Source organism: Natrix helvetica, assembly GCF_964273705.1.
Source record: "Natrix helvetica genome assembly, chromosome: Z".
Taxonomy (NCBI): domain Eukaryota; kingdom Metazoa; phylum Chordata; class Lepidosauria; order Squamata; family Natricidae; genus Natrix; species Natrix helvetica.
The window spans coordinates 9,809,030-9,825,134 of record NC_138554.1 but is presented as its reverse complement, the minus strand read 5'-3'; the positions used below and the strand labels follow the sequence as shown (position 1 = coordinate 9,825,134).

Below are 16,105 nucleotides of genomic sequence, written 5' to 3'. Positions count from 1 at the left end.
GCTGAGTTGCCCTGTCGCAGCAGCACAACAAAGCCGCCATGACGTGACCACGCTCATGAGCAGCCGCCTGGCAATCCCCGTTTCTAGCCGGGAAGAGCGCCACTCACCGACCCAGTAATATCCCAAAGGCGCTAAGCCGCATGGCTCTCTGCCCAGCTGGAAAGGGAGGTCACATGAACACTTGTTCTGCCTCCAGCTTGCGTGCCTCCCAGCCTCACCATGCCCAGCTCTTCCTGCAGGGCTGGGCCAGGGTGCCACCACCACCGCCGTGGCCCCACTGCCGCCGCCACCGCCACCGCAGCCCTGCTGCCACTGCGACAGCACCCTAGCCTGGCCCTGCAGGGAGAGCTGGGCATGTTGAGGCTGGGAGGCACGCGAGCTGGAGGCAGAACAAGTGCTCGCGCAACCTCCCTTTCCAGCCGGGGAGGGCGCCACGCGGCTTAGCGCCTTTGGGATATTACTGGGTCGGTGAATGGCGCTCTGCCTGGCTGGAAAGGGGCGTTGTCAGGAGGCTGATCATGAGAGCAGCTACCCAGCAGACACACCCAGCGCCAGCTGGGCACAGTGCCACCCACCAACCTAGCGGTATCCCAAAGGCGTCAAGCAATGTGAGCGCCTTTGCCCCCCCTCTCCCTGGCTCCTGCGGCTTTGCGCCTTCAGGATATCGCTAGGTTGGTGAGTGGCACTCTGCCTGGCTGGAGGGGAGGGTTTCCAGGAGGCTTATTATTGTGGGAGGGCGTATATTTTTGCCCACAGGAAAAATATGGCATGGCCTTATTATCAGGACATGTTGTAATTTCTGGGAAACACGGTACATACACACACACACACATATATAAAGATATATTCTCTCTCTAGGAGTGTGTGTGTGTGTGTGTGTAGTTTCCAAAGGATGTCCTAATTAATTTACGAGCCTCGAGACAAAGTTCAAAAGAAATCCAGTCATTTATTAGGAGCAACATTTTGGCATGTTCTTCTGCGGAGCCGATACTGATTTCCGGTTAATGGTCTCTGAACTTTAGTCCTGGGTCTCCCCCTCCCTCAGTCTGTGTCATAAATCACATCCACCAACAAGGTGCTGCAGCAGGCTGTGAACTTTGCTCCTTACACGTCTGCTGTAGAAACCTGAGATCTGACTCTGGCTGAAGGTATGCATGGAATTTTCCCTCCCTTCAATGTCAACTTGATAATAGTCGTGGAAACGCTTTACAAGTTGATAGTACACACACACACACACACACACAATGAGTGTGTGTGTGTGTGTGTGTGTGTGTATATATATATATATATATATATATATATATATATATATATATATATATATATATATATACACACATATATACATACATACATACACATACATATACATAGAGACACGCATACATGCTATATACACGCTTGGTGTAGGTACGCTGGTCTTGTTGTATTCGGGTCTTTTCCCGTGTAAGATTGAGAGTGTCTTGGCAACGTTTCAGCAAGGTCTCACTCGCCATCTTCAGGCTGGGTTTTGGGCTTAAAGTGTGATCGGAGCTGCCGTCTTTCTATAAATCTTGGTGGGGGTGTGTGGAGTGCTGGCTTTGTTTCAGTAAATGGATTGATTGGCTGTGTGGTTGTATCAGGATTGGTGCTAGCTGTGTGTCCGTTGTTGTTTTGTGTTGTAATGGTCTGGATGGTGGGTGTGGTGGGCGGGGTTAAACTCACAATCCCATCACCACGCTGCACAGATCAACTCATGAAATTAATTTTGAAGGAACCAGGATAATCTCCAAAACAGAACACTTCAACAAGAGAATAATTATGGAAGCTATCGAAATAGAGAACCACCCCTACAACATGAATAAACGTGATGATACTTCCCGCCTACCAGACATCAGGAAACCAGCCCTAGTCAACAAACGAGCCCCACCCACCACCCAGGCGGTTACAACACAAAACAACAACGGGCACACAGCCAGCACCAATCAGCACCAATCATGATACAACCACACGACCAATCATTCCACTTACTGAAACAAAGCCAGCATTCCACACATCCCCACCAAGATTTATAGAAAGACAGCAGCTCTGATCACACTTTAAGCCCAAAACCCAGCCTGAAGATGGTGAGTGAAACCTTGCTGAAACGTTGCCAAGTCAATCTCAATCTTACATGGGAAAAGACCCGAATACAACAACAAGACCAGCATGTATGTATGTATGTATGTATGTATGTATGTATGTATGTATGTATGTACATATACATACATACATACATACATACATACATACACACACACAGACTACACTATGTGTGTATGTACACACACACTTACAGAGAGAATATATCTTTGTGTGTATATGAATATACATGTGTACATATATGTGTTTGCGTGCACATAGACATGTGTATAGCATGTGTATATTTGTGTTATGTATATACATGGGTATACATTTCCTTTTGAGACAGAGACAACAGAATTTCATATCTATACACACACATACACACTGTATGTGTGTACGTACACACCAGCAGTGGGCTTCATATTTTGTTATCACTGGTTCGCCACCTGCTCGCTTTGCATGCGCTTTTGCTCGCACGGTCACTTTCCACGCATGCGCCCGGCTCCAAAGATGTGCCTAAATAGGACGGCACAGAGCCGGGGCGGGGTGGTGGTGGGCCCACCTGCCTTTTTTCGCTACCGGTTTGGGTGAACAGGTCCGAACCGGCTGAATACCACCTCGGACACGCACACACAAACACACAGACACACTTTGCAAAAGATGCAGTTTGCAAAAGGTGATCGCACAACTTCGAGACCCAGCAGCGGCCATATGTATGAGTCAGTTGCCGAGCATCTGAGTTTTGATCCTGCGAGGAGGTTGCGGTTGCTGCCAGTGAGAAAAACGGTAATCAGTCATTCTTTTTCAGTGCCGTTGTCACTCCCGAACGATCCCCGAATGAACTGTTGTAAGACGAGGACTGCCTTTATTGTAACATTCGCCGCCTTGCGTTTCCGACAAAGTAATGAAGGTGAGATGAAAATCTTGATAAATATATAAACCAGCGCCTGGGCTTGGATTTCTCACCTTCCGCAGGAGGCCCAGGTGGTCCTGGAATGCGTCATCCCTCAGCGGTACCATCGAGTCGTCATGGGGACGAAAGGTTACAAGGTGCAACAGATCACACGGGATCACGATGTCCTCGTCAAGTTCCCGGAGCGAGACGACAATTCAGGTGGGTGGGGTGAGGTGTGGGGGATGGGCGACGTAGTTTTCAAACTCCCCTGCTCCCCCCGCCCCCCCAAAAATCCAGGAAGAAACTTAGGACGGTGAGTGCGTTTTTTTAAATTATTATTTAAAAGATTATTTTTATTTTTCAAAACAGACACAACACAAAAAATCCTCTTTCTTTACATACTGTCGAAGGTGTATCAGTTGGTTACAAAAAATGTTCATGCCTTTCTTTCACAGTCACCCATGATTTATATTAATTCTGGTATTTTAAATCAAATATATTTGTACATATTACCATCATCCTACCCCCATTCTCGTTTAATTGTTTAAACGTCCTTCATCATAAAACATACCAAAATGCAAGACATAACCACATACTGGCATCTCATTTGCTATTTCTAGTATCTCAATAACACTATTCCTCATGGCCTATTCTAGCTAAACATCAATAACATTTAGTAACAAAGGTTTCTAATCTTCCTTTCCAAATCACTGTTTACAATTTACATCCAATTTCCCCATGTTGTACCCATACCTATATATACATTGTTATCATTGTCTCTCCTTTGTGGTGAGTGTGTTTTTTTTTTTAAAGCTCCTCTTTTATTTTAATGTATTTTTTTTTCTCCTCGCAAGCAGGTTCAGAAGCACAGTCTCAGGAAAATGGCGATGTGATGCCCGAACTGGACACAAGTCCTCGCAAATGTGACATCATCCTCATTTCCGGACGCAAGGAGAAGTGCAAGGCTGCCCGGGCAGCTCTGCTGGTTAGGATCTTGCCTTCCTACTTGATTCGGGAAAAACTTGCTTTGTCTTTAGCTGTTTAGTCCTACCCACCTGTCCACGTGACCTCATTGGTTTCCCAACCTGTTTTTTAACCGGAGAAAGCATCTGGCTAGTTTTTAGCGGGGTGTTAGATTGGCCTTAGGTTCTGTATTCTGCTGGGTAGCCTAGACCAAGTTGGATTTCCTGCCAGTTACCTGCTAGAGGTGCGAAATAAGAGAAATATTTCACCACGAAGGAAACGTTATACAGGTTTAGTTTAATGTACTTTATTGTCATTGCGCATGGTACAATGAGATTAAATGCTGTCTTCAGCGTACATTACAATGATAAAAATAAAAACGCAAACATACAACCTTTACATTCTATATAACTGAAATTGAAAACCCGATATTGCACTATACCAGTGATGGCGAACCTTTTTTGGCTCGCATGCCAAAAGTGCGGGAGCACAGGGGGAGGTCGTGTGCAGGCATGCCACACCCATAATGCAATGCGCACGACCCCAGTGCGTATGCGCGCATGACCAGCGCTCCCCCCCCCCATTTTTGGCATGCTTTTTTTGCCCTCCCCGAGCTCCAGAGGCTTTATAGGAGCCTGGGGAGGGCGAAAACAGCCTCCCCCCCCCCGGAGGCTTCAGGAGCTTCCCTAAAGGCTCCGGAGCGCAGCAAACCAGCCCTCCGGGCAATCTGGAAGTTCAGGAACAGATTTCCGGTTTGCTCCTAGGGCCAGTTTTAGCCCTCCAGAGCCTTCAGGGGCCTTCCGGAGGCTTCCCTGAAGGCTCTGGAGGGCAAAAAAACGACCCTACAAGCAAACCGGAAGTCATGCGTGCCATAGGTTCGCCATCCCGGCACTATACCGTAGAATTCAATATGGTTACTGCCCTGGGAGAGAAGCTGTTTTTCAGCTTGTTTATCCTTGTTTTTATTATCCTGTACCGTCTGCCAGATGGTAATAGTTCAAAAAAAAAAGTGCCCAGCATGGGATGGATCTTCAAGAATGTTTCGAACTTTCTTAAGGCAGCGGGAGCTATAAAGCTCTTCCAAAGAGGGGAGAGGGCAACCCATGATCTTCTGGGCAATGACGTTGACCCTCTGGAGCGCTGTCCTATCTGCCACTGTGCAATTGGCAAACCACACACATGTGCAGTAAGTTAAAATATACTCGAAGGTGCAGCGCTCAAAGGTCAACAGCAGTTTTTCATTCAGTAGTTGTTTCCTGAGAAGTCTCAGGTAGTATATTCTCTGCTGGGCCCTTTTGACCAATGCTGCAAGGTGAGTTGCAAGGTGGTCCTCATGTCATGCCCCCTGTCGAAACCTGAATCTGCGGAGGAAGATAAGATAAAACTGGAGCCGACGGAGATTGAGGGGATGGCTTTGTTGGCTTCGGAGGAATGTGGGGAGAAGCAGGCCAGGGCCTTTCAGGATTGGGATTGGGACAACTTGTAGGCAGGGAAGAATGGGGGCAGGATGATTAAGAGAGACTAAGGAGTGAACATGAGAGACAGAGCTCAGGCGATGAGCAGCGACCACCCTCTCCTGATCCTTGAGCACGGAGAGTGGAGAGAAGGCGAGAAAAGCACAGGCTTACCCAACAACTCGGGAGGTGACAGGATGATCGAGAGATTAAGCATTGAACACGAGAGACAGAGCTCAGGCGATGAGCAAGGACCACCCTCTCCTGATCCTTGAGCACGGAGAGTGGAGAGAAGGCAAGAACAGCGCTGGCTTTCCCGACAACTTGGGAGGATAGCGCCCTGCCTCTCTTCACAAGGCACACCTGGGGACAGACTTAAGAAGATGCTGTGGGAAGGGCCATTGGGAACAAACGCTTAATTGGTAGAGTTTGGTATCCCAGCACAGATATTTGGCGTTTGCAGGACTGCTTGCTTCTACCTTACTTGTGAACTCAGTACCTTCTTCCTGACTTCGTGAACTCATTACCTTGTTCCTTGTTTTGTGGACTCACTGTTTGTTCTTTGTTTCGTGGACTCCTTTCCTTGTTCCTTTGTTTTGCTAGACTGGGCCCAGGCAGAGGGTATAGTGGAGCAAAGTTCACTCAACAAAGGTCTTGCTTAGCAATCAATATTTTGGGCTCAATCGTGGTCGTAAGCCGAGGACTCCCAGCATTACCAAGACATCAAAAGTACAAACTGCTCTGCCATTAGCTTTTGGATCTGCTACGTTCCTCTCTCCTTAGGCTCTGGTACCCATCACCATGGATGTTGACGTTCCTTTTGATCTGCATCGCTACATCATTCGGCAAAAGGGAGCGGGCATTCGCAAGATGATGGAAGAATACGAGGTAAGAGGGAGACGATCCAACTTGCGAACCTGCACTCTTAATCGAAGGGTGGGTTTTGACAGACTTTTAACCAGTGGTGAAATCTATTTTTTTCTCTCTACAGGTTCTGTGGGCGTGGCTTGGTGGGGGTCATGTGACTGGGTGGGTGTGGCTATGTAATGATGTGACGGGGGTGGGTGTCAAAATAAAGAAACTCACTTTAACAATGTCCTGCTGGAGCAGGGGGTTGGACTAGATGACCTCTGGGTCCCTTCCAGCCCTGGATTGCTGTGCTCTTTCAAGGTATCCTCTGAAGCTGTGTCTAGTATCCTTCCTTCCTTCCTTCCTTCCTTCCTTCCTTCCTTCCTTCCTTCCTTCCATTTTTTTCCATCTTCCTTCCTTCTTTCTTTCTTTCTTTCTTTCTTTCTTTCTTTCTTTCTTTCTTTCTTTCTTTCTTTCTTTCTCTTTCTTTCTCTTTCTTTCTGTCTTTTTCTTCCATCCCTCCCTTTCTTTCCTTTCTTTCTTTCTTTTTCTTCCATCCCTCCCTTTTCTTCTTTCCTTTCTTTCTTCTTTCCTTTCTTTCTTCTGCAGCACTCCCCTCCCCCGTTTTTGACCTAACAGGCTCCAGAGAAGCCTCCTCGGAGCAAAAAAGGACCCCAAATGCTAAAAAAAAAAGTTTTAAAAAAGTTCATCTCATCGCGCAGCACACAGCTATTTGTCAGAACTTTTTTTTTTTTTTTTACTTTGTTAAGCATCTTTTTACTACCGGTTCGGGCGAACGGTAGCATTTTTTACTACCGGTTCGGGCGAACGGTAGCATTTTTTACTACCGGTTCGGGCGAAGCGGCCTGAATCAGTAGCATTTCACCCCTGCTTTTAATGCTGAGTGAGTTTCGCATTCTGGTTTCCTGCTGCTTTGCAGAATTGTTCGTTTTACGGCAGTCTTCTGAAGCAGAGCTGATTCACATACCCAGGGCTTGTGATAATAGCGCAGCATAGGTTGGTACCCTGAGGAAGACAGACAATGTGGGAACACATCCACAAGGCGACATAAGCGGGCTTACACAATGTCAAAAATGTCCGGCCCTTTATAAGAGACTGAAAAGGACAATAAATGGAATGCTGAAAAGGTAAAATCGTTGCTAAAAAGATGATTTCCCCAGAATTGGCCATCCCATGTGGCAAATATCAAAAGATACCATTGGCTGAAAGACTCTGTTCCTGCGGCTCAGGAGAGATGGAAACTGTGCGTCACATACTAGTTTCTTTTACATAGCAATTTGGAAAATACACAGTGACGTGCAGTCAGGGGAGGCAGGGGAGGCACAGCCTCACCACTGTCATCATGAAAAGGAAAAAAAATGTAAAAGGAAAAAGGCGAGAGCCGAGGTCAGGCTGAGCTAGTTGCTGCCTCACCATGGATGACTCTGCTTAACGGTTTAATAAAGCCTCTAAAAAAGCGCCCTCTACTATGAGGCAGGAGAACTGCATGCCTCATCTAGTCTGACTTTAGGCGTTTTATGATCACTCGAGCAGAGTTAAGCAAGGGTTAAAAGCCTAAAAATTACTGACGTAGGTGAGGCACGCAGTTCTCCTGCCTCATAGTAGAGGGCGCCCCATTTGGGCGGGGCTTCTTCAGAGGACCCGAGGCAAGAGCAGAGTTGAAATCCTCTCTGAAACAGCTGGAAAAGGTACGCGTGGGTCGGAGGGAAGGGGAGGAATTCAAACTTCAAACTTCAAAGTGTAGTTTGATTGCAGGCAGAGCCACGTTGCCTTTTCAAACCTGTAATCAGTGAAGTTGGGCTGGATTCTTCCGGGGCTGGGGGAAGTGTGTGTAGTCCAATCCAACTTCTGTGTGTGTGTGTGTGTGTGTTTGAGAAGAGGGGGAAGGGAGGGAGAGAGGGAGGAAGGAGGGGAAGGGAGAAGAAAAAGAAGGAATCTTCTTTCGCAAAGGAGAAAAACAAATGTTGTCGCTTTCAATCGGAACTGAGCATGCCTGGCTGTGGAATTCTGGGAGTTGAAGCCCACAAGTCTAAAAAAATTTGAAACCCACCACTGGGTCAGTGCCTCACCAGCCATAAACCTCACCGCACATCACTGAAAATACATAATTCTAAAATAACTGCTAGGTATTCTGGCTATTCCGACACTGCTTATCTCCAATGGCTGCTTAAGGATGAACGGTAGATACTGTATTTTTTGGAGTATATGACCCACCTTTTTCCCTCAAAAAAAAGAAGCTGAACATCTGGGTGCGTCTTATACACCGAATACAGCATTTTTTTGCCGCCCGAAATGCCCCCTTCACCAAAATGGCCATGCATAGCTTGTAGGAGGATTTCAGAGAGCTCCTGGGGGCTGGGGAGGGCAGAAATGAGCAAAAGAGGGGCTATTTTTCCCTCAATTTTGCCCTCCCAGCCCCCAGGAGCACTCTATAAGCTTCCTAATGCCCTTTTTTTGACAAAAAACGGGCCCGTTTTCATGAAGAACGGGCCATTCTTTGCTTGTTTCCCCCCCCCCCCCGGCACACTCTACAAGCCTCCTAAAGGCTATTTTTGCCCTTTTAAAAAAAAAAAAAAACCAAGGCCGTTTTCGCGAAAAACGGGCCGTTTTTGGGAAGTTGCATGTTGCAGAAAATGACAGGGCTTCAACATCTCGGGATTCAAGGAGAAGTTTATTGGCCGCCAGGTTCAGAAAACTACTCGAAGTCTAGTATTGCAAGTTCTGAACAACCCTTATCATCGAAGCATACATTCTTATACATTCTCAAAGGCAGCGTAAGACGGAAACACATCTCATTTCTTACTGGTTACCTTGAGGAAAGAAGCCTTATAAGTAGATATTGTCTTACTTCTCCTTTTGTCTTGGGCCAGAGGTACGGACTGCGTGTCTCTGTACGAACTTTAGCTGAATTCTATGGTTTTGGACATTGGACCTAAGAACTTTTACTGGAACTTTTACTGGACTTCTATGGTTTAGGGCTTTATGACATTTTCCTGTTTTTGTACGCGTCTTACAAGCAGGCTTTTATCTCTCCCTTCTGCCACGTCTGACTTTTATATTTTAATTCACATTTTTATCCTGCTTTATGCAGAGTGCAGAACCTTTTTTTTTTTAATTTGCCTCTTCGAAACCTTGGTGCGTCTTATCCTCCGAAAAATACGGTAACTACAGAGCAAGTGGCCAGATTCTGTGTAGCAGCACTGAGGATTCATCGGAAATACGTGTCTTCTCCCCCATAGTTATGTGTTCTGACCCCCCCTCTCCACGCCTGTGAATAAACCAGAACACAGGCTTGGCTGTTTGCCACTGTTTAATTACTGAGATAACAAATCCTTTGGCTGAGGGCCCAGACAACTCACGTTCAATAGATTAACTCTGCAGGAACCCAGATAATTCAAATGAAGCCACGCAGATAGTCCAAACGAATAGACACGGCTTGAATACATGGATTTTCTTAACTACTAATTCGAACGGTTGTTTCCTGCAAATGTCCCCTCCCAACGCCTCACCTATAATCTCTCTTGGGAGGGGCCAATCCACAACCACCTATGCTTAATCATCTTCTGTGAGTCTGCCTACGGAGTTGCTGCTACCGTTTCTCAGCCCTTCTCAATCTAGCATCAGGGACAAACTGCCTTTGATCCTCCCCACTGCTCCATGCCTCAGGCGCCTCCTGGTGGCTAACCAGCCTCTCTGGTCCCTGTTCTGAGTCTGAACCCTGCACAGGGTCCTCCACATCGTCCAGGGCAGACTCATATGGTTCCTCGCTATCCGAGTCCATCAGCAGCTCAACCGGATCCTGCTGGGCCACCACAGTTATGTTATATAACAAACGTGGCAAACCCTTTGCACTGCTTAGTCTTTCCCCTTTTAGCATTAAACCTATGATTGGCCACACAGTTTATGGCCGTGAGGGCGAACCTATGGCACCCGTGCCACCTCAGATATGGAGTCATATCTGAGGGCATGTGAGGCATTGCCCTGTGTCAGCTCCTGCACGCATGAGCATCCAGGCCAGCGGATTTTCGGCCTTCCAGAGGGCGGGAGAGGGCGTTTTTGTCCTCCCCAGGCTTCAGGAAAACACCTGGAGCCTGCGGATGGCGAAAAACAGGCCCAACGGGTCTACCGAAGGCCCGGCGGCTTCAGTGAAGAGCCCTAATACGTATCTCAGGTTTCCAAAAGTTTCATTACCAAGCTACCATATTTTTGGGAATATAAGACGCTCCTAAATATAAGTCGCACCTAGATTTCGGGGAGGAAAACAAGGGAAAAATATCTGCCTCTGCCTCCCAGCAATTTGCCTCCTTGCAACAAACAGTACAGACAATGTACCCTGTGTGTAGTGTTCTATTTCAGACTATACTTGCACAGATGCTGTTAAAATTGATGTGCTTCCTGGAAATAGAGTTATTCTCTGCTATTTAAAAGAATAGCATTTTTTAAAACAATAGCACGGGGCTTCTTCAGATCAAGCATTTATCTTAAAAAGCTTCTTCATTTTGTCAAGTTGTCTAGAATAATAATAAGCAGTCTTTAAAAAATAAGTCTAATAATTTGAACATTCTATAGGCATTTAGAGTTGTTGACTTACCTCCTTGCAGCAAACAGCCTGATTAGCACAAGGAAAAAAAAACCTGCCTCCCAGAAATTTTCCACGTGGAGCAAACAGCAAGTTTCACTTTCAATTTCTCCCGATCATCAGCTGTTACAGGCTGCAGGGATTGCTATAGCTTATTGAAGCCTCCGCAAGCCCCCGTTTGCTGCAAAGTGGTAAATTGCTGGGAGGCAGAGGCCAAAGGGTTGGGGGCGGTGGGTGGGTGGGGCTACATTCAGTGTATAAGATGCGCCCAAATTTTCACCCTCTTTTAGGGGGGGAAAGGTGCGTCTTATACTCTGAAAAATACGGTAGGTAACATCTTAAGTGGAATTTAGGGGACATCCCATTACAAGTCCCTCACTTGACATGACCCACACCTGACCCATAACAAGAATCTCACTTGACATGACCCACATGTGACCCATCATAAGACCCTCACTTGACATGACCCTCACTAGACGTGACCTCCCCATCACAAGACCTACTGACCACACAAAGACCTTATAAGCAGTATAACAGACATCCCCTAAACTCCATTGAAGATGTTCAGAAGTGGTATTCAGCTGGTCCAGACCGATTTCCCTGAACCAGTAGCAGAAATCACGTGTTGGCCTGCCCCCTTGCCCCTGCTCTGTGCCGTCCTATTTAGGCATGTTTTTGAGGCGGAAGGTCCATGCGTGAGCGAAGCACATGTGCGAAGTGAGCGGGCGTGGGTGGAGTGAACTGATTATAACAAAATGTGAAGCCCACCACTGAAGATACTATCTAGCCCGCCTCTCCCTCTTTCTCTCTCTATCCCTCCATCTACCGACCTGCTTTTTTTTTTTTTTTTTGCCTCTTTAAAACCTTGATCTTATACTCCGGTGCGTCGTATACTCCGAAAAATACGGTGGGTTCTAGCTTGGCACATTCTTTGCTCTACTAATTTCTGTTTGGAGAAAGCAAAAAATTCTGAAATTTGAAATTAGGACTTCAAACATCTTGATTAATAAATACTGTATTTTTCGGACTATAAAATGCACCCGCTTTTGGGGAGGAAAACAAGAAAAAAAAATCTGCCTCTGCCTCCTTGCATCAAACATCCTGATCAGCTTCAGCACAGCCTGACTTAGCACAAGCAGCTGATTGGTGGTTGGATCGGCCTCCCAGAATACCTCCAATCAGCTGTTCCAGGCTGCCACCCATCTCTGCCTCCACGTGCCCCATTTTTGGCCTCTGCACATCTCGTTTTTGGCCTGTTCCTGACGGTGGGGATCGGCAGCAATAGGAGGCGGCAATCTCTGTGGCCTGTAGGGCTAAAAATGGGACGCGCGGAGGCCGAAAATGGGGCGCGCAGAGGTGGTGATGGGCGGCGGCAGTGATCCCCGCAGCCTGGAACAGCTGATTGGAGGTATTCTGTGAAGCCGATCCAACCTCCAATCAGCTGTTCATGCTAAATCAGGCTGTTCTGACCAGGCTGTTTGCTATTTGCTGCAAGGAGGCAAATTGTTGGGAGGCAGAGGCCGAAAGGTGGGGGCCGGCGGGGCTTCAACAACATTCGCTCTATAAGACGCAAAAACATTTCCGCCCAATTTTGGGCGGATGGGTGCGTCTTATAGTCCAGAAAATACGGGTAACCGAGATCACACTCCCCGCTTCGTTCTACAACAGATACCACTCTAGCAGGCTGATTTGACGACAGTACCTCTCATGAAATGAATCACATCCGTCCTCTTTTCATTTTTTAAAACATGACTGTTTCCCATTCTACAGGTGACCATCTCAGTGCCGCAGCCCGAGCAGCAGTCAGATATCATCAAAGTCACCGGCCTGGTGCCCAATGTCGAACGAGCCAAGGCCGGTCTCCTGGACAGAGTCAGAGAGCTGCAGGCTGAGCAAGAAGATCGGGTACTTCCCCTTTAAAAATAATAATAATTAAGGAACAAAAAAAAAAGCACTAAACTAATACCAATTGGATGGAGGAATGGAATGGAATAGAAAATGGAATGAATGGAGTGGAATGGTATGGAATAGAATAATAGAATAGAATAGAATAGAATAGAATAGAATAGAATAGAATAGAAGAACAGAACAGAACAGAACAGAATAGAAAAAATGGAATGGAATAGAAAATGGAATGAATGGAATGGAATAGAAAAAAATGGAATGAATGGAATGGAATGGAATAGAATTAGAATAGAATAGAAAAAATGGAATGGAATAGAAAATGGAATGAATGGAATGGAATGGAAAATGGAATGGAATGGAATAGAATTAGAATAGAATAGAAAAAATGGAATGGAATAGAAAATGGAAGGAATGGAATGGAATAGAAAAAATGGAATGAATGGAATGGAATAGAATAGAATTAGAATAGAATAGAAAAAATGGAATAGAAAATGGAATGAATGGAATGGAAAATGGAATGAATGGAATGGAATAGAATAGAAAAAAATGGAATGGAATAGAAAATGGAATGAATGGAATGGAATGGAATAGAATTAGAATAGAAAAAATGGAATGGAATAGAAAATGGAATGAATGGAATGGAATAGAATTAGAATAGAATAGAATTCTTTATTGGCCAAGTGTGATTGGACACAAAGGAATTTGTCTTTGGTGCATAGGTTCTCAGGGTACATGAAAAGACAAGATGCATTCATCACAAATCATAAGGTGCAACACTTAGTGATAGTCATAGGGTACAACTAAGTAATCTGGAAACTATCAATATCAATATAAATCGTAAAGATACAAGCAAAGTTACAGTCATACAGTCATAAGTCTGAGGAGATGGGTGATAGGAACGATAAGAAGATTAATAGTAGTGCAAACTTAGTAAATAGTTTGACAGTGTTGAAGGAAGTATTTGTTTAGCAGAGTGATGGCATTTGAGAAAAAAATGTTCTTGTGTCTCGTTCTGGTGTGCAGTGCTCTATAGCGTTGTTTTGAGGGTAGAAGTTGAAACAATTCAAGGAAGGAAGGAAGGAGATGGCAATGAGAAAGAAGGGAGGAAGGAAGAAAGGAAACTAGGAAGGGAAGGAGGCAGAGGAAAAAGAGAGGGAGGGAGGAAGAAAGGAATGAATGAGGAAGAGAGAAAGGAAGAGGAGGGAATGGAGGAAGGAAGGGGGAGTGGAATGGAGGGAGAAAGGAAGGAAAAAAGGAAGGAAGGCAGAGGAAAAAGGAAGGAAAGAAAGGAATGAGGAAGGGAAAGAGGGAGGCAATGATGGAAGGAATGAAAAAAGGAAAGAAAGCACAACAAGAAAAAGTAAAAAGAAGTGAAGCTGTTTCTGATTTCCCTTTATACCAAACATGAAATATGTGTACAAAAATACTTCTGCTTACCAAAAAAAAATCAGGTACATCAAGTCAGAACTTGCCCTGTCTGTCTCCCCCAAAAGAGTGGCAGGGCCTCTCCAGCTGCACACAACCACCCCCCTCCAAAAAAACCCTACTGGTATCCTCTTCTCCTTAGGCCCTGCGAGGGTTCAAGCTGACGGTGAGCGTGGAGCCTAAGTACCACCCCAAGATCATCGGCAAAAAAGGAGCGGTCATTTCCCAGATCCGTAAGGACCACGATGTCACTGTCCAGTTCCCCGACAAAGGGGACGAGCATCAGGTAGGGGTCTCCCCCTCTTTGAGTGTGTGGCCTCAAAGAAGGGTGGCTGTTGTGGCCCGCCAGTGGAGCTGGCAGCAGATTCGGACAGTGAGGAGGTTGGGGAGGAACATGGGCCAGTCCTGGAGTCTGGGGAAGGCTCTGATGAGGGCTGTGTGTCGGAGGCAGAGAGGGGGCCAGAGCCGTATGCCAGTTATCAGCTGCCTTCGGAGTCAGACATCACTGAGGCAGAGGAACAGCTGGAGCCTGTTCCCAGTGTTCGCATGCGCAGAGTTGCCGGACGAAGGGAACGGCTAACGAACAGGGGTCGACTTGGGAGTAAGGCCACAGGTGGACAATGAATGGTCCCTCCCAGAGGAAAGAAAAGAGGAGCGAAAAGGGAGTGGAGTTTGCAGGAGACAATTAGTTCATTTAATTGGTCCGTGACTCTTCAAGACTCCTTGCCAAGTTTTGCAGATATCAGCCTGTCAGCTCTCCAAGCCAGAGAAGGTCTGTGACTGTAAATCCTCCTTTGAAAATATTTTCCCAGCTGTGAATGAGCAGAATTCCCTATAAATGAATAAAAGGGTTTTTTGCTGGGACAAGGAGTCTCCTTCATGCTCTTGGGAAACCTCGGTCAGAACAGTGGCTGAGAAATACCTAGCTGGCATCCCAATGAGGAGATGGGCCACGTTTCCCCACAGAAAGCCAAGATTGCTTTAGCTCCCTTCCCGAGCAGCTAAAGACCGATGTTAAAATGCGTAGCGATAAAACGCGGGGAGCGGCCAAGGCCGGGGATCTAAATTACTTCTCTTTCCTGCTGCTTTCATGCCCTCCCCTTAAGGATCTCATCACAATCACCGGCTACGAGAAAAACACCGAGGCTGCCCGAGACGCCATCTTGAAAATTGTCGCCGATCTCGAGGAGATGGTCAGCGAAGATGTCCGCCTGGATCACCGAGTCCACGCCCGCATCATCGGTGGGAGAGGCAAAGCCATCCGCAAACTCATGGAAGAATTCCGGGTAGGGGGTCAGGCTTAGAGCGAGGTGGGAGACAAGCACGGCAGGGACTTTCCCCTCCCAGGGAATTTGGGGGGGGGGGAGTCATAAAGTCATGTTGCCCCATCTGGGTTTCTCCTCTGTCCATCTACTACAGGTAGCCCTGGTCTTAAACAAGAGTTCATTTAGTGACCATTCAAAGGAGTGGCGCAGTAGCCTAGAGGTGGAGCTCTCGCCTCACAACCAGGAGGCTGTGAGTTTGATCCTAGGTAGAGGCAGATATTTCTCTCTCTGGGCACATGCAATACAATACAATACAATAGCAGAGTTGGAAGGGGCCTTGGAGGTCTTCTAGTCCAACCCCCTGCCTAGGCAGGAATCCCTGTACCGTTTCAGACAAATGGCTATCCAACATCTTCTTAAAGACTTCCAGTGTTGGGGCATTCACAACTTCTGGAGGCAACTTCTGTTCCACTGATTGATTGTCCTCACTGTCAGGAAATTTCTCCTCAGTTCTAAGTTGCTTCTCTCCTTGATTAGTTTCCACCCATTGCTTCTTTTTCTACCCTCAGGTGCCTTGGAGAATAGTTTGACTCCCTCTTCTTTGTGGCAACCCCTGAGATATTGGAAGACTGCTATCAGTGACATG

At 46.5% G+C, this 16,105-nt stretch overlaps 1 protein-coding gene across 1 annotated transcript in view; it reads left to right on the top strand.

Moving 5' to 3' along the window:
• LOC309401074 (vigilin-like) overlaps nt 1–16,105 on the top strand; it is a 110,342-nt gene that overhangs the window by 85,535 nt on the left and 8,702 nt on the right. Inside the window, exons 20-25 of the mRNA XM_081970018.1 lie at nt 3,079–3,217; nt 3,856–3,983; nt 6,199–6,303; nt 12,635–12,769; nt 14,337–14,480; nt 15,301–15,480. Of these exons, the coding sequence (XP_081826144.1) occupies nt 3,079–3,217; nt 3,856–3,983; nt 6,199–6,303; nt 12,635–12,769; nt 14,337–14,480; nt 15,301–15,480 (831 nt within the window). The remainder of the gene's footprint in view (nt 1–3,078; nt 3,218–3,855; nt 3,984–6,198; nt 6,304–12,634; nt 12,770–14,336; nt 14,481–15,300; nt 15,481–16,105) is intronic.